At 44.0% G+C, this 19,352-nt stretch overlaps 2 protein-coding genes across 3 annotated transcripts in view; both read right to left on the reverse strand.

Annotated features, from left to right (window-relative positions):
- Positions 1-19,352, reverse strand: part of LOC310863616 (general transcription factor IIH subunit 1-like) — a 143,636-nt gene that overhangs the window by 61,154 nt on the left and 63,130 nt on the right. The window lies entirely within an intron of this gene.
- The window catches only part of hps5 (HPS5 biogenesis of lysosomal organelles complex 2 subunit 2), a 39,176-nt gene continuing 37,179 nt past the window's right edge, over positions 17,356-19,352 (reverse strand). For both annotated transcript variants that reach the window (XM_083772078.1, XM_083772077.1), the window contains 3 exons: positions 19,277-19,352; positions 18,575-18,853; positions 17,356-17,488 (listed from right to left, as the gene is read on the reverse strand). The exon at positions 19,277-19,352 is cut by the window's right edge and continues 39 nt beyond it. In XM_083772078.1, coding sequence (XP_083628204.1) covers positions 17,428-17,488; positions 18,575-18,853; positions 19,277-19,352 — 416 coding nt within the window. In that variant the 3' untranslated portion in view covers positions 17,356-17,427. The remainder of the gene's footprint in view (positions 17,489-18,574; positions 18,854-19,276) is intronic.

Here is a 19,352-nt window from a genome sequence, read left to right on the forward strand (position 1 = left end):
GGGTCCACGGGCTCATCAGTGTCAATTTGGGGGTCCTTGACATGAAAAGGTTTGGGAACCACTGTCTTAAATGGCAACGCATGTCGGGAGCCATGCGTGAGAGTTAACCAGCCACGTCGGACCAACGTATGAGTTCTGTGTAGTTCTTGTAGTTCTTCAACTACAAGAACTAAGTGAAGAGTGCCATATGCCATGTCATGTATTTCACTGGATGTGTTTTGCTATACGACTGGGTTTCACATAAGGTTCTGGATGTGTTTTGCTGCTCTACGACTGGGTTTCACATAAGGTTCTGGATGTGTTTTGCTGCTCTACGACTGGGTTTCACATAAGGTTCTGGATGTGTTTTGCTGCTCTACGACTGGGTTTCACATAAGGTTCTGGATGTGTTTTTCTGCTCTACGACTGGGTTTCACATAAGGTTCTGGATGTGTGTTTGCTACTCTACGACTGGGTTTCACATAAGGTTCTGGATGTGTGTTTGCTACTCTACGACTGGGTTTCACATAAGCTTCTGGATGCGTTTTGCTATGACTGGGCTTCACATAAGCATTATAATGTCGATTCACCCTATTCAGTCTGCATGTCATGGTGTAGTAATTTGTAACTGGGTTAATCTTCCACGTGTAGACATTGGCTCTGGACTTTGGCTAATTCCATGGCATGCTCTATATGCTCGGCTCTCACCTGTTTATAAATCACCCGCTCCCTGGCATTTCTGCATGACCTGACGAAGATGTGATCGGATGACCAAACATTGTTGTTTTGTTTTTCTGTGCCCTGAAGCACCCTGCTAGTAAAACTAAAACGGCTCCAATCATCCGAGTTGCTCCAGCGCCTTCTTTATTCCAGGCTCTGGATGTGTTTTTCCATAAGAAAGCTTCATCCAAAAATAGCAGATCTATAGATCACAAGGCCTCACACTGCAAGGCGTTGCAAAGAGGTTTGGTGTAGAGGAAAAACGAGCAGAGCAAAGAATGGTCAAGTATTGAGTGTTTAAGTGGTTAAATCATGACAATACAACACTGATGATAGTGCTATCAAACACGTCTATGAAATCTACGAAAAGGTTTAATCTGCATCCCTGCTTCATCTCTCTCTCAGCTAGAAGGTCCTTGGGTTGAAAAACGTTGAAAACCCCTGCTCTAGAGTGTACTGGACATGAGTTGTCTTGTCTCTGTACTTTGAGCCTTTCTTCCGTCTATTAAACCAAATCTCTTTGCCATACATAGCTGATACAAGCTCAAAATATGCCACGGTGTGACACGTTGGCACACACGTTTTTGGCGAATGTTCCCCCGAGAATTGGAATGCTGGGGTTCAAGTGCGCGTATAGTTAAATGAAAAGTCATCATGTTGAATAGAGAATGTAAACTAAATGAGAAACGTATATTCACAGTGTACTCACCCAGTCACCAGCAGACCAACAGCACTGTGTGTGTCAGTGTGTTGCTAATGTCACTAACATGACAGCAGGAGGATTTACTAATCTCCTGTCATCCAATTACCGGTGTGTGTGTGTGTGTGTGTCAGGGGGGCAGTCAGACAGATATTTTATGAAGCCACTAAGGAAATCGGGACTTCCTGAAAGTTCATATAATGGCCTGTTGTGGCGCTGTCATTGGGCCCAAAAAAACCCATAGCTCCATAGAGGTCCATGTATTTGGGCCCAACTTCACCTAGACTGTATTACCTTAATAAACATGGTCATGAATACTTTCTGCTTCCAGTCACTAGTCTTAAAGTCTCATTTCTCATGTCATAATATTCTTTTTGGAAAACTATGGTCCCATTTATTTAAAACAAAGACCATAAAGTCACGTATGTTCTGAGGGGCGTGGCTACCGTTACAGTCTATGATCGGGAGCCACCCCCCGTTCGAGTCAAAATAAAAACCAACGAAGAAGAAGGGGGGAAGTCCCGCCTCGTTATCTGGGCCAGCATGGCCAGCTGGGCCCAAACGGATCTACAAAGATGGCGACTTACAGTTCAAGGACTGACAGGCTTCATTTTACGTCCATATAAGACCCGGAGAACGCTTTGTCCATATTTTTCACAGTCTATGGTGTGTGTGTGTGTGTGTGTGTGTGTGTGTGTATAGACAACAGTTTTCGGTTCTTAAAATAAACAAACATGAATAGAGCTGTTATAATTATAGCGCCATCATGAGGCTGATTTGAATACTGTCTGTAATGCTTGCATTTCTTTCTTGGCTAATATAGTAGCGTTCTAACCTGACGCTGCCGGATCCAAGAAGCTTGCTACACAAATTTGTTTCACAGCTTATTGGGATCTGGGATCTCGGAAGCAAATTCGATGACGGGGCTGTTCCTTTTTTTCAAGATACTTGGTAGATGATTGGATGGGACCGTCTGTCTATCACCGTGTGGGCGTGCAAACACAACCAATCATATTGACGTGTCTATATAGCTCCGAAATGGTGGAGAAATGACAGTTACCGTGTGGGGGTCCCCAGGGGGTCCCTCTACTGTACTGTACTGTACTGTACTGATACACCTGAAATCATCAGGTGTAGGTGTCAGGCAGCCAGGCACACACAAAGCTACTTAATGTAGTGGTTGCACCACCTGGCGGAGACAATACATGTATTGTATGGAATAAACCTCTAACAATTGGACAGCAGGTGTACCAACTGTGTCTCAGTTCATCAATGTTTAATAAATAATGTCTGCTTCATACATTATTGTATTTAAGGAGATCATTTGCACATTAGCTATTTAAAACCGGTATGGACACATGGAAGCAGTGTGAGCCTTTATTTTTGTAGCACTTTTCACAACAACCGTTTACACAAAGTGCTGACATGAATCACTATAAATGTATAAGACAAAGACAAAGCCGTCGACACGGTCAGTCAGTGCATCCATTCTTCACTGTGTCACAAAGTCGACGATGTCTTCAGATCGTCCCGGCTGTCCTCCCGTCTCCGGTTGTTGTCTCTCTCCGTCCTCTGAAGGAGCTGGTTTAGGACAGGGTCTCGTGTCTTCGGCAGGGGGACGGGGGACGGGAGACCAGAGCGTTTCTCTGGAGGGAACCGAACAGCAGAAAGAGAGACACTGTCAGTCCTTTAATCTCTGTACATCTGACCCAGAGCCTTAGATATAGAGTTACGCAAACTGCGTTCACTTCATGGGGCTTCAGTCCAATGGCGGCTCTCCTACAGTACATAGACTTCTATTGAGAATGGGGACAACCAACTGGGACAAGTCCTGGACCGGAAGTAGTCAGAAATGCATTGGACTCAGGCAACAGCCCAGCTTTAATGTTCTTAAACCCCTTTATTTTAGATTGTTTTGTAGTAATCGTACAACATACATTACAGAGACTTTATTTGTTACTGTACAATACTTTGAAACAGCTGGCATGTTGCACACACGCTTAAAATAGCTCTTATTTGCGCCACCCTCGTTAAAAACAATGTATTTCCAACTCCAGCTTGTCTCAGTTCAGGCTTCATAAACAGCGAGTTCAGGCTTCATAAACAGCGTTCGGTTTCTGCCCCCTCAATGTCGTAACTCTTCAATTAGATGGCTCTGATCTGACCATGAACTATAGTCACAAATTTCAATGCTAAAAACAAACGGCACAATGAAAGGTATTATACACAGTGGCATCCTTTGGTGTTATTGTATCCCATTTGCATCACAATTATACTTTACAATTAACCCATTTTGGGTGGGAACCCCTTTTGGTTTAGCATTATGTTATGCTTATGTTATGCTTTAGCTGTTGAAAAATAGCAGATCTACAAGCTCATAGCGTGGCACCGAGTGCTGCGCTACGAGCTTGTAGGTCTGCTATTTTTGAAAAGTCGTGAAAATGTGCCTCAAATCTTTGAGGGGGTTGCCGGGATACAGAGTGTAGAATGCAAGGACCCTCCTCGCCTCCCTCCTCCAGACAAAGAACGGCTATTTGGGTCAAACCCCCTATGTGTGCAGTGCGCACACACACACACACACACACACGCACGCATACGCACACACACATACGCACGCACACGCACTCACCCACACTCCGCCCCCTTCCTTCATAAAGAAGTCCTGATTTTATTTGGGGGGGTCAAAAGACGTTTTGAGGGAAAGCATCGAATCTAAAGAGTTACATAGAATTACCCAACAACAACACACTAACAAAATAATAACAATTGGAACGAGACTAAAAAATATCCACGTTTTTTATATTAATCGATCTGAATCTATTGTCTTGTCAATCCAAAGAAGAAAGGCACGCGCGCGCGCGCACGCACACACACACACACACACACACACACACACACACACACACACACACACACACGAGGAGGGGGTTTATTCCGTCACCCTTCATGCCTGTGCCTCCATCTCGTCCTGGTCAGCCAGACAGCTATAGGACCACCACCCCGACACATGGTAAGACCCTTCCATTGCACATCACACACACACACGCACGCACGCACACACACGCGCCGAAGCACACAGCTTTATAGTGGTGGTTCTCAAACTTTTTCATGTCATGTATTTTGGTCGCGGACCCCCAGGGACCCCCTTCTGAAGCTATAGCTTGTAGCAGGGACCCCCATCTGAAGCTATAGCTTGTAGCAGGGACCCCCATCTGAAGCTATAGCTTGTAGCAGGGACCCCCATCTGAAGCTATAGCTTGTAGCAGGGACCCCCATCTGAAGCTATAGCTTGTAGCAGGGACCCCCATCTGAAGCTATAGCTTGTAGCAGGGACCCCCATCTGAAGCTATAGCTTGTAGCAGGGACCCCCATCTGAAGCTATAGCTTGTAGCAGGGACCCCCTTCTGAAGCTATAGCTTGTTGCAGGGACCCCCGTCTGATAGCTTGTAACAGGGACCCCTGTACAAGATCTGCGTTGTTATAAATGTCAAAACAACGACACATTGCACTATGGCTTGTAGAAATATTATATTCAAAAACAGATGTCATGTCAAAGTGGTTAAACCGATTTTGATGCTATATGTTAACTACCTTTGCTGTATGCATGAGGACCCCCCCGGAAACCCCCTCAAGGACCACCGGTGGTCCCCGGACCACTGGTTGAAAACCACTGGTTATAAACCACTGGTATGAAGTAAACACAACAAGCCGCCTTACTCTTAAAGAATAGTTAGACTATATGTTATAAACTAGACAAAGTTCCAATCGGCACAGGTCTCCACCAGGGCAGGTCAGGTTGTGGCCTCATGGTGGCGCTATAACAGGCTGTTGAAGATTTGGGCCGGAGGTTCGTGTTGGAGGGATGCAGGTACAATGTTTTTCCATGTGTGCATACATAAGTTGTATACAGATCGATGCAGTTATAGCTAAACACAGGAATTGGCCTGTTATAGCGCCACCGTGAGGCTGATTTTGAGGAAAAAATTGTGGCATGTCGTCCTCGGCCTAGTGAAAATGTGCGTGTATAATTTAACGGAAATTGCACACTGTTTGTGATTTGTGGCCTTTTTTCGAAATGGACGAATCGTGTGAGCTTTGGAAGCCAATCTTAGCCAATCAGGATGGAAGATGGGAAATGGTGCTGCTCCGTGTTGATCACATGACTATGGAGATAGTGTATACCGATTTGCGTGAAATTTGGATAAAAAGGAGTAATAATAGAAAATGTGTTTTACATATGTCGGCCTCCTGGTGGCGCTATAAAGAGCAGATGTGAAAAATTCCAGGCAAAGGTTTTTCCTTGGCCTCTAGGGAGTTGGCATACAAAGTTATCCACAGATCCGTGCAGTTAGAGGTAAAAACACTTTTCGGCCAGTTATAGCGCCACCTTGAGTCTGAGTTGAAATTGTTCATGTGGCATTTCGTCCTCGGCCTAGTGGGAATGTGGGTGCACAATTTCACGGAAATCACGCGATGTGTTCATGATTTGCAGCATTTTATTTGAAACTGAGCACTCCTGTGAACTTTGGAAGCCAATCTTAACCAATCAGGATGGAGTGTGAGAAATCTGAAAGACCGGTTTCGTTGAATGGCTCTAGAGAGACTGTGTACCAATTTGCGTGATGTTTGGACAAAGTCTGCAGGTGTACTGTGCAAAAACTTGTTTTGCACAAAGCGGCCTCCTGGTGGCGCTATAACAGGCCGTTCTGGAAAGTTTGGGGCAGAGGTTCATCGTTGGCATCCAGGGAGTGTGTGTGCAAAATTTGGCATCGACCGGGTTAACGGTGGCCGAGATTAGCTGCTCACGGACACACGGACGGACGGACGGACACACGGACGGACGGAGTGCAAAACATACTCTCCCCACATGCCTTCGGCCTGGTGGAGACAATAAGTATAGAATCTTTGTGTTATTGAGGAGGTGTGGCTGTCAGTATGTAGTCGGGGTCAAAATATTAGCAGAAACACATAAAGAGCTCTATAGTCCTGAAGGACCATAACAGGTAACTCTGAGAGTGACAGAGTGTACACACATGGAACCAAATGGCGGGAGACCAACGGCGAGCGTCGCTTGAATTTCATTGACTATCCACCAATCGCCCACTATCGCCGGCCGACTCGCCCCAAAAGATGAATTATTTGTATCTTTTCGGCCGACGTTCCTCCGCCCACTTTTCGACCATCGCCTGTTCGCCTGCTACCACCTCTATCGCCAGTAGTTGTCGGGTCCCATTGACACTTTCTGAAAATTCGTCTGGCTGTCGCCTGCTGTTAAAACGTACTGTAAGGGTCATCCTTCTCTGCTGTCCTCCTCAGCCACCATGAACAGCATGCTCTGGACAATCTTCATCTTCCTCCCCGGCCTGTCCGAAGCCAAGCCTCGCAGCAGCGAGGTGTCCAGCGGACCCCCTCTTCACACCAGCGGAGGAAGTATGTACACTCACATAGTGTTTTTAATGTGTAGAAGTATAGCAGGGGTGGAAAAAGTACTCACAATTTGTATCAATACTGCAATATAGCAAGTAAAACTGGAATAAAAAATGTGTGCAAAAGTATTGGTATCCAAATATATACTATACTCAAAGAGAACCAAAAGTAGAACATATACTCATTATGCAGAATGTCTTATTAAAATCATTCTTTCCACCACAGGCAGCAGCAGGGACCGCTCTGTGCCCCCTGGTGGCGGCTCAGGAGAACTGAGCACCCTGGACGGACACCGCTGCACCTGGGAGACATCTGGAGACGGCCTGGTCACTCTGCTGGTCCAGTGCACCTCTGGAGACGGACAGCAGCAACGCAGGTACTGGTCACTCTGCTGGTGCAGTTCACATCTGGAGCCGCCGGACAGCAGCAACACAGGTACTGGTAACTCTACTGCTGGTCCAGGAGGACAGCAGCAACGCAGGTACTGGTCACTCTATTGCTGGTCCAGGAGGACAGCAGCAACACAGGTACTGGTCACTCTATTGCTGGTCCAGTAGGACAAGGGCAACACAGGTACTGGTCACTCGGTTGCTGGTCCAGTTGGACAGCGGCAACACAGGTACTGGTCATTCTATTGCTGGTCCAGTTGGACAGCGGCAACACAGGTACTGGTCACTCTATTGCTGGTCCAGTTGGACAGCAGCAACACAGGTACTGGTCACTCTATTGCTGGTCCAGTTGGACAGCAGCAACACAGGTACTGGTCACTCTATTGCTGGTCCAGTTGGACAGCGGCAACACAGGTACTGGTCACTCTATTGCTGGTCCAGTTGGACAGCGGCAACACAGGTACTGGTCACTCTATTGCTGGTCCAGTTGGACAGCAGCAACACAGGTACTGGTCACTCTATTGCTGGTCCAGTTGGACAGCAGCAACACAGGTACTGGTCACTCTATTGCTGGTCCAGTTGGACAGCGGCAACACAGGTACTGGTCACTCTACTGGTCCAACAGTAGGACAGCATCAACACAGGTACTGGTCACTCTACTGGTCCAGTAGGACAGATTGTCCAATGCCAATCCAAATACCGGTAGTTATACTGTAGCAACTGTTGCTAAGCTGGGCAAGCTTTCGTCACTTCATAGCTTATTTTTGCATGGTTGTGTTGTTGAACACAGCTTAACGTCGGGAAAGTTACACGACTGACCCACCCAATAATATTAATGACCTACGTTGACCGTAGTCTTGCCGTGCATTACATGAAAACTTAAAAACTTAACTTTAACAGTCGTTAAAGTTGAGTTGGTTACAGTTTCTCCCTCATTTCCTGCCTATACTGCAGGCCTTGTTGACTAGATTTAGAAGACATTTTGAAGCTCTTGCTACTGAAATGATTGATTATTTATATGGAGAATGAAAGTGTCGCTGGTGGTGTCTCCTAGGTACTGGTGTCGCTACGCGGGCCGACCGGCGCTGTGCGAGTCCTACGCGCTGCGGCCCAGCCTCTACTGGAAGCAGCTGGTGGGCCGGCTGAAGAAACGCCACCACGCCTGCGGCGGGCGCCACAAGCTGCTGCGAGCCAAGAGCTGCAGCAAAGCACCCGCGGAGGCCCACATGAAGCTGGCCTCGCGCGGAGCCGGGGAGGAGGAGAGGAGGGGGGCGGGAGGAGGACAGGAGAAAGGAGGCGCAGGCGGAAGGATGTCGGAGACGACGGACGAGGAGGAGGAAGACAGGGCCGGTTTTGTAGGAGACATGGAGATGAGCGACATGGAGCCCGTTCAGGCTTACTGCGCGGAGGGATGGAACTCTGTGTGTTCCTTCTTCGTACGATTCTTTGAGGGTTAAAAAAAAAAACGCGCGCATTGATTAACGTCGACGCAATGGGTTCTGATCCATGTAGACCATAGACTCCTCTACACATAGGCAGGAAATTAAGCCCATTTGCAGCCTCTTCTATGTCCGGTCCACAAATGCAACCGGAAATTAATCCTATTGGCTGCAAGCAAATCAAGGGCTGGTCTTCGCCCCGGTTGAACCGCAGTAGAAAGCCTAGAAACGTATCCTTATAGGCCTACTTTATCATTCATTTTAAAATGAATGCGAACATAATTTACTAAACGCGTCATGATGATTAAAAGAATACTTTAAACTAGCGATTGAAAAGATTACGTTTACTAACGTAATAAAATCAAGTGTAAAGTTCGCCCGAAACCTCATTGAGTCCCATTGAGATTATAATGTCTTAAAAACAGTAGAAGGTGAAATAGAGACATCTGCTGGGCCATATAGGAACAGCAGCTTCAACGAGAACCTGGAAGTAAGCTTCATTTCCAGCGAACGAAGCGGGACCCTTGTTCTGATCTCCTGTTACTAGAGGTCCTGGTAGGAGATAAAACCAGCAGTACTAGCAGTCCGCGTAGGATATAAAACCAGTAGTACTAGAGGTCCTGGTAGGAGATAAAAAAATAAACTGTAGTAGCCCTACTAGAGGTCCTGGTAAGATATAAAAACCACATTGACAATATAGCTGGAAGATTAATCAGGACATAATATGTTAATGTAATAAAACGTGGAAAAGATGCTTAATATCAATACATTGCCACAATGTGGTGCGACTATAATAAGTCCTATTTTACCCAATAGCTGATCAGCTGAGATAAGTAACTGGGATGATTTGGACATGTCAGGAATTAACCAATAAGTCACATGGATAATTATTAAGTAGAGATCCAAGAATAACACTTTAAAATGCTTTTGGTGTCTAATGTAAAAGACATATGTTTTAATAAAATATGTTATATTCTGGGTCGTTTGAGCACAAACCTTTCACCAATTACCATGCATGTCATCAAGAATATGATTAACCATGTGTGAAAAAACAATAAATATGATTAATCCAATATATATATCTTTTGTTTGTTCGTTCACTTTCGTATTGACATGGTGTTGTTTTGTGTGTGTGTGTGTGTGTGTGTGTGGGGGGAGGGGGGGATAACTGAAAATAGCCAATCTATAAGCTCGTACTGTAGATTGGCTATTTTCACACTGTTTGTGTAAAACAAACTGTAAATAAATGTTTTGTTTTTGTTCGTTTGTGGCGTTTACCTCCTGGTCCAATGAGAACCATGCAGAGTTTAAAGGGGTGTGGCGTTTACCTCCTCGTCCAATGAGAGCCCAGATATAGAGTTTAAAGGGGTGTGGTGTTTACCTCCTGGTCCAATAAGAGCCATGCATATAGTTTAAAGGGGTGTGGCGTTTACCTCCTCGTCCAATGAGAGACCAGATATAGAGTTTAAAGGGGTGTGGTGTTTACCTCCTCGTCCAATGAGAACCCAGAGAGTTTAAAGGGGTGTGGTGTTTACCTCCTGGTCCAATGAGAACCATGCATAGAGTTTAAAGGGGTGTGGCGTTTACCTCCTCGTCCAATGAGAGCCCAGAGATAGAGTTTAAAGGGGTGTGGTGTTTACCTCCTGGTCCAATGGGGCGCATGTGATGTGGATGTGGACAGACTTTACCCGTAAATTATGTTAAACGATAAATAAATCACATGCCTCCACAAACATCACATAACGGTGATGTGGACTGGCATTATACACACACAAATTAAGTGAAACTATACATGGCACGAAAGACAACCTACGGTATGGTAGCATGTAGCCCACTTAAACAAGCAGCAGGAATCAGACGGTTAACTAACCTTCACTGCTAACAGCAGCCAGCAGTGGCAACAGCAAAGTGTTCACCCAGCAGTGGCAACAGCATAGAGTTCACCCAGCAGTGGCAACAGCATAGAGTTCACACCTCCAGTCAGCTTGACTTTCTGAAATGGCAGGGGAAAAGACAATTAGTTGTCGGCCTACAGGATGACATTTTGGAAGTCATAACAGTCACTGACAGGGCTGTGTCACCATTATTACACACATTCTAGGGCTATAATCTGCCTTGTGCAACCATTTATTTTATGAAGCCTAAAAGCTAAAAAGGAAACTTCATATTCATATTAGGGCTGGGCGATATGACAAAATCTCATATCACGATATAGAATTTATTTTATCACGATAACGATATACTCACGATATAGCATATTTTTTACGATACCTATTTTTTTATCTAAAATAATTGATTTTTGTTCAGGTCGAGTACTTTACTGTACTTGGACTGTACTGTACTGTACTGTACTGTACTGTACTGTACTGTACTGTACTGTACTGTACTGTACTGTACTGTACTGTACTGTACAAGCTCTCCTCCCTGGCCTCTGTCTGTGTTAGGCTGCACAACAGTGACACTTGGTGGTGACAATAGTTATGCTATTTCCGTGCTCGGATACAGGGACAGGGACACACATAGCTAATGTCTATAATGGTTGCACCACTCAAAAAACAATTAAATTCACATTATCCAGTCTACTTATATGAATATAATACTGATGCCCTTCCCATGCACAGACAGGCCCAAAGCAAGTACAAAAATATTACAAAATAAAATGTATATAATAATAATTAGAGGCTGAACTCAATTGTTCAGCCTCTGTAGACATTTTTAAAGCACAGCTCAAGACCCACTTCTACAACATTGCTTTTAATTGATCTTTTATTTTTTGTTATTCATGTCCTCACTGTATTGCATCACTGCTTGTTTTTTAATGTCGTTGCCTTGCTTTTCTTTTTTTCTCCATTGCTCTGTAAAGCACTTTGAGAGCTGCATTTCATGTCATGAAAGGTGCTATACAAATAAAGTTTTATTAGTATTATTAATAATAATTATTATTATGACAATTAAAAAGAAAAAAGAAAGAAATAAGACGTTGCCATTCAGACACATAAGTACAGGCCTGTGTCTGCATTAAATTGGCTTAAGGAAAAAATAAATATCTCATGTCACAGTTTGTCACTACAGTTGTTTCAGTTCATTTAAGCTCTGTATAGGGAATCAACATGTTCTGTTGTAGTTATAGTTTAGTTTGTTAAAGACGTTGGGCAGCTTAACGATGTTTAATTGACTACAGGCGATAGAGTGAGAGAGAGAGTGAGAGAGAACGCGATCGTATATGGGAGTCTGGGACGAGTGGGGCTTTTTCTTTTCCTTTTTTTTTGATGATCACAACAAAGTCAGCGTCTTGTGTTGTTGTTGTAAGCTGTTGCTGAATTAAGGACTTTTCAAATGGAATAATTTATTTGGAACAATAAAACAAGACAGACACGCACGCAGCAGGAGGACTGCACAGGTAAGAGGAACGTCTTCGTCTTGGAAGAAGTTTGCAGTGCACCCGACGACGGACAAGCTTATTGTTCAACTGTGTAAAACATGCGTGGCTCACGCAATTTATCAATTTGACCCAACATGAAACCTGCATTTATAACAGTGAATGACCGGTTACTTTAGGGCGCGTTCGGAAATAGCGCACTAGGCGCACTGTGCAATGCAAACTGATAGATGAGTTCGCTCCGGTGTGGTATTTCCGAACGTGCCCCTTACACCGCTCTGAATCTCGTCAGCCATCATCTCCCTTCATGTAATCAAAACCACTTCCATATCCATACAATGGAAGACGTTGCCCCTCTTTTAGGTGCAAGCACCACCTCGGCTTGTGTTGTGGTCGTGTTGGCCTTAGAGTATATAATAGAGAAGACATCCGAAAGGTGTTGGCTCACTGTTTTCAGTGCGCGCGGTGGGCTGCTGGGCATGCCGTATATAAGCGCTGTGACGTAAAATACTGCCGTAAAGCGAAACGGCGATATAAGCGATATAGCTTTTTTTTCGTGATAGACATTTTCTATCGAAAATACGATATATATCGTCATATCGCCCAGCCCTAATTCATATGTTCAACAGCAAACACAATTATTAATCGCAATCCTTTGTATGACAATGAATGGTCAACTTAACATGTTGCAATGGTGACACAGCCCTTGTTTCTACTACAGCCACATGTAATCCAGGTACGTACCGTGGGGGGGCTTCCGTCGCTCGGTTGAAGATGGCTGGTATTAATAGAGCCGCGTAGGTTGTACGCCTCGTAATCTCAGGAAGAGCATTCGTTGGCACCGTTATTCGTTTCAGCCCAGCCGAGTAGACACTCTATTACCAATACCAGCCATCTCCTGAAGACTGCAGCCAAGGTCACCGCATGACACCAAGGTCACATGATCAACCTGTAAGACACAAACATACACCAACATTACTCTTTATCCAGATTTTATACATTGTAGAAAATACATCTTTAGGAAATTCTTGCATTTTTCTTTTGCAACCAGATCTTATTTTAATGATGTTTGGGAGACAAAAACACTTTCCTGGGTTTTTTATGCGTTTAGATATTTTAGTATTTCAAAGAGTCCATGATGTCATGGACACTGGGCTCACTTCCTTCCTGGACTACATGTTGTCTCAGTAAGACAGCCCTCTCCCTATCCACAAGGAGGAGCAGTGGACCAAAGCATTGTGGGAATTGTAGTTCAGGAAGGAAGTGAGCCCGGTGTCCATGACATCATGGAGTCCATGGACACTTTGAAATACTAAAATATCTAAAAAACACATAATAACCCCCCAGGAAAGTGTAAGTGTTTGTCTCAAAAATCATTCAAATAAGATCTGGTTGCAAAAGGGGTGAAGTGGCCCTTTAAAGTTGAAATCAAGTTGCTCTGTATGGTAGAAATGGGCTTGTAGATCTGCTACTTTTGTATGCATGTACGTATGTTACGTTTGTACATTTGAGTTTTCCATCCAGCACAGAGACATTTAGTTTAATCTTATGAATGTGTCTGAGCCACAGTTACAACTTGTGTTACCATTATGTACTAAAGTAAAAGGGTATGGCATCAAAATGCACTTAAAAATGACCAAATGTAGCTCATTACACAGAAATGTCCCATTTCAAATGTTTGAAAGATCTACAATTTCACAATGCATTGCATCACAATGCATTGTGAGATTGTAGATCAGCTACTTCCAAATGGCCAAAATGTGGTTGTAGCCCAGTGGTAAATTGCAATGTAGCCAAAAGGATATATATTTTTAAATAATCCAAATATACAAAATAACTAGTGAAGTGTCCAAATAATATAATATAAAAGTACAATATATTGTCCACAGTACTTCAGTCCACCTGTTTGTTTGTTTGTGTCTTAAAAAGTACCAACACATTCCTCATATTGTTGTCCTTTTAGAGTCACAATAAACAACCAACAGTCCTTCTAACAACACTACAACAACAATAACAGAGTTAATGTTGGCTAAAAACCATGCGGTTCTCAACATAGACTGTAAAAAATATGGACAAAGCGTTCCCCGGGTCTAACATGAACGTAAAATGAAGCCTGTAATAATATGCTAATTCCTGATGTAAGTCGCCATCTTTGGTACCAGCTGGCCATTGGCTGGCTCCGTTTTGTATACCAGCTGGTCATTGGCTGCCCAGACAACGAGGCGGGACTTCCCCCCTTCTTCTCCGTTGGTTTTTATTTTGACTCGAGTGGGAGGGGAATCCCGATCATAGACTGTAATGGTAGCCACGCCCCTCAGAACATACGCGATGGGTTTTTTTCTTTATGGTAATTTTTTTAATTAATGGGACCATAATTTTCCAAAAAGAATATTATGACATTAGAAATGAGACTTTAAACTAGTGACTGGAAGAAGAAAGTATTCATGACCATGTTTATTAAGGTAATACAGTCTAGGTGAAGTTGGGCCAAAATACATGGGCCTCTATGGAGCTATGGGGCTTTTTGGGTCCGGTCCAGCGCCACAACAGGCCATTATATGAACTACCGATTTCAAATGAGGCTTCACGAAATATCTGGCTGACTGCCCCCCTGGTTCTCAAACAAACCTTACCTTCCAGCAGCTCCGCCCCAAACACTCTGCTATGCACCGCGTGCGGCTCCATTTAAAATCATAAGCCCCGCCTACTGTATCCGGATCTAGACCGTTGGTCATTGGTCCGTCAGAGTGAATGGATCACGTGATCCATTCAACTGTGTGGATTTACAAGCTGCACGCATGCGCGCCCGCACACACGCACGCACGCACACACAACAGACAGACAGTCAGACAGACAGACAGACAGACAGACAAGGACCCACAAATTATATAATATGAAAAGGTTTGTCGAGAACTGCTGCAGATACATAATAATATTCAGACACATGCAGTGTCTGCTGGTGAACACTAGATGGCAGCAAAACGGTTTCCCAGTCTGTCCATGACAAACGACTTTAAACATGTAGTTTCACCTGCTCTCTGATCAATCAATATCAATCACAGGCCACCAACACGTATGAATGAGTAGCCTAACTATCTAACCACATTAGAGATAATGATAAAGAAAATAAAATAAAGTTATAAATGTACATAATTTAAACGAAGACGTTAAAGTAATTTCATAAATCAACATAAAAATGTAATCGATATTTACAATTTAGGCATTTAGCAGACGCTCTTAATCCAGAGCGATTTACAAAAATCAAGAACAAAAGCATGGGAATACATCACAAAAGCATTTATCATAAAACATGCGTAAGCTAAGAAAGTAACAGTGGAATATCTATATTCTATATATATATTATACGTATACGTATGCTATAACACGTTCAGTAGCTTTATAGTTTTGCCAAAGGGTGAAAGACACTGAACTTTTGTGCATCATTTATAAATGTATTGTGTACAACATATATGTCAAACTCAAACTCAAGGCCCGTGAATGAATTATCTTTGGCCCGCGGGATGATATTTAATTAGTATTAGAACTGGCCCTCTGGTATACTGCACGGACCACCATAATTCTACAAGTCCCACAATGCACTGCGAGTGCATTTTCACTATCGAGGGCCCACAAGCGCAAGCATGCGTCTTCTCTTCACTATTGATCAGCATTGAAAGTATATCACTTGTGGTCAACTTTCAGCTACCCCTCTCCCCAAAAATGGCCCGTGTGTTGAAACACAGTCCGCCTCTCCCAATGTATTTATTTTGGCCCACTGTGTATTTGAGTTTGACATCCCTGGTGTACAATGAATGGCCCACCCTGATTGGCTGCCCATACTGTATGATGGATTGGATTTGATTGGAATTCAACACTTTCAGTTCAGGTGGAGACATGACATGAGCGACAACTGGATAAAAGACAAGAGAAATAACTTAAAGGCATACAGTTGATTTGAATGACACCGTTTATTTTATTTCCACCTGTGATTGCTATAAAGGACTTGTTATGGAGCAGGTGGTTCTCACATGGGCCATATAGCAGCTTGTAGATTTTTTTTTTTTTTTTTAAATACTGAAAATCTTTGAATATACAGTATATTATGCCTGTCCCCGTCTTGAGTTAAAAATATAATATAATATTTTAACTCAAATCTTTGTTTCTATTGGGCGTCCCTGGTCCAAAATAGTTTGAGATGGGGGGTCCGCGAAAAGTTTGAGAACCACTGATTATATCACAACATAAAGTCTTTCAGAAAACGGATTTAGACAAGACATTTTGTACGGCCCTCGGGTCTAACTTAAAGAACAACCAGAGTCAAAGTGAAACCCACGAGGACCTCCTTCAAGGCCAGTTGCAGCAGCTGCAGCTGGTGTGGAACACGAGGGTCCCGGGACACTGCTTCATTATTTACTGCATATCAATGAACATATAATTATTAAATGAATATCAATTAATACGACTTGTTAAATCCTGACCAATGTGGACACACACTGATGCTCATATTGTACTACCAGTAACCTATGAGCTGGAGGTTATGATGCTCATATTGTACTACCAGTAACCTATGAGCTGGAGGGAATGATCTCATATTGTACTAGCAGTAACCTATGAGCTGGAGGGAATGATCTCATATTGTACTACCAGTAACCTATGAGCTGGAGGGAATGATATCATATTGTACTAGCAGTAACCTATGAGCTGGAGGGAATGATCTCATACTGTACTAGCAGTAACCTATGAGCTGGAGGGAATGATCTCATACTGTACTACCAGTAACCTATGAGCTGGAGGGAATGATGCAGGAGAAAATACTAATGAAATTCCATCATGTTGAGTAAAGACAAAAGACAAAAATACATTTAACTTAATAGTTTATTCACATATTTATGTCGATATGTTAGAACATATAATATTAATTATTAATTATTAATTAATTATTAATTATTTTCATAGCTACGTACAAATAAACACTTAAAAAGTGAGATGATGATCACATGACCAAACTGTCTGATCACATGACCAAACTGTCTGATCACATGACAAAATCTGATCACATGACCAAACTGTCTGATCACATGACCAAACTGTCTGATCACATGACCAAACTGTCTGATCACATGACAAAACTGTCTGATCACATGACCAAACTGTCTGATCACATGACCAAACTGTCTGATCACATGACCAAACTGTCTTAACGAGGAAGCTCTTTTTGGTCATAGTTCTACTAGTAGTGGGGTCGAAGGTCAAAGTTAGGTGCGTTGGGACCACAGGTCAAAAGGTCGCGGGGTCACAGGGTCAGTAGGCGTGTTGGGACAACAGGTCAAAAGGTCGCTGCGTCACAGGGTCATTAGGCATGTTGGGACCACAGGTCAAAAGGTCACAGGGTCATTAGGCGTGTTGGGACCACAGGAATCGATCACAGCGCTCCAACATGGTGTGGATGAGAGACCTGGACACACACACACACCACACACACACACACACACACCACACACACACACACACACACACACCACACACACACACACCACACACACACACACACACACACACACACACACCACACACACACACACACACACACACAAGCTTAGTTTTTATTTCGTTTTCGTCAGTGACTAAATCAACACTGCACGGAAACATGAGCTTCTACAGAAAACAAAAGACATTTTTAGCAGAACGTTGAAAAGCTCCGTGAAAAGGATGGACTTCACGGTCATGTGGGCCGAGCAGATACCAGCCAATAGAGGCCAAATAAAGGCAGGAAGACAACACTATTTGTTTTGTTTTTCTTCTTATAAATTATTTGATCGGCCCAAAACATAGTGTTCATTGTCATGATTTGTAACGATCCGAGTTGGCTTTGTCCGCGGCGTAACCGTCTTTAAATAAATACTTTAAGAAAAGCCTATGGAGAAAATGCATTGGGATTTATTTCCTGGGCCACTCGTCGTTCTGAAAGGGGGCGGGACTGCGACGCTCTATAGGATAGCTGGTTTAGTGTGTACCAGCCAATAGGATAGCTGGGTTAGTGTCTACCAGCCAATAGCATACCTGGGTTAGTGAGTACCAGCCAATAGGATAACTGGGTTAGTGTGAGTACCAGCCAATAGGATAACTGGGTTAGTGTGTGTACCAGCCAATAGGATAACTGGGTTAGTGTGTACCAGCCAATAGGATAACTATGGGTTAGTGTGAGTACCAGCCAATAGGATAACTGGGTTAGTGTGTACCAGCCAATAGGATAACTGGGTTAGTGTGTAACAGCCAATAGGATAACTGGGTTAGTGTGAGTACCAGCCAATAGGATAACTGGGTTAGTGTGTACCAGCCAATAGGATAACTGGGTTAGTGTGAGTACCAGCCAATAGGATAACTGGGTTAGTGTGTACCAGCCAATAGGATAACTGGGTTAGTGTGTACCAGCCAATAGGACGCCTGTATGGTATGAGCCTCTTTTGCTTCTTCAGAACACAAAAACAAAAATAATCCGTTTCTCAGAACGTGGTTCAGCCAATAGGATGGTTCAGCTCACCTCTGTCTCTTCTCAGCCACGGCCAGCAGGTGGCAGACCAGAGCGGAGTGCTCAGAGAGGACCAGCTGCTGGGGGCCCCCGGTGGGTTCCTCCAGGGCCCCTGGGGCCCGCTGGGGCCCCCCGGTGGTGTCCTCCAGGGCCCCGGTGTCCTCCCGCTGGGGGCCCCCGAGGGCCCCTAGGGCCTGCTGGGGGCCCCCAGCGTCCTGCAGGACCCCGAGGGCCCGCTGGGGGCCCAACATCCTGGCCAGCCGCAGGGTCAAGGTCTCTGGGGTGACCTCCCTGCCGCCATCACAAAGGTGTTATTAGCGAAATAACCACTAACTACAATATGAACAATATGAAGGATAGCGAACTGAAACTGCAGCATGTTTACAAAACTAACAAAGAAAATTTATGCTATCTTTTGTTTTTATCTTTTATCTTTAAGTTTTTAATACACGATATCTTTTAAAAGGGGCCCTAATGCCCTTTGCTGTCGTTGCATTAAGGCTATGGGACTGTAGTCTTCCTGCCCTCGCAGGAAACTCAGACCAGCCTCTCCTCTGTTGCGAAAATATGAGTAACGTTTTCGCTACTCACCAATACAAAGACGGCTTTTGTAATTAGAAAGCCTACTTTCCTTAGTGGACACACTCTGAGCATATTCAGAATATTCAAGAATATAAAACTAAACTAAAATTAAAAATCGGAAACTATTCTCACCTTGTGCGCGACACGGCGTCCGCAGAGCCGTTGGGCAAGGCAGCAGTCTGTTGTGACGACTGCTGGGAGAGTTGAA

This window comes from Protomyctophum parallelum, assembly GCF_964188405.1.
Source record: "Protomyctophum parallelum genome assembly, chromosome: 8".
NCBI lineage: Eukaryota > Metazoa > Chordata > Actinopteri > Myctophiformes > Myctophidae > Protomyctophum > Protomyctophum parallelum.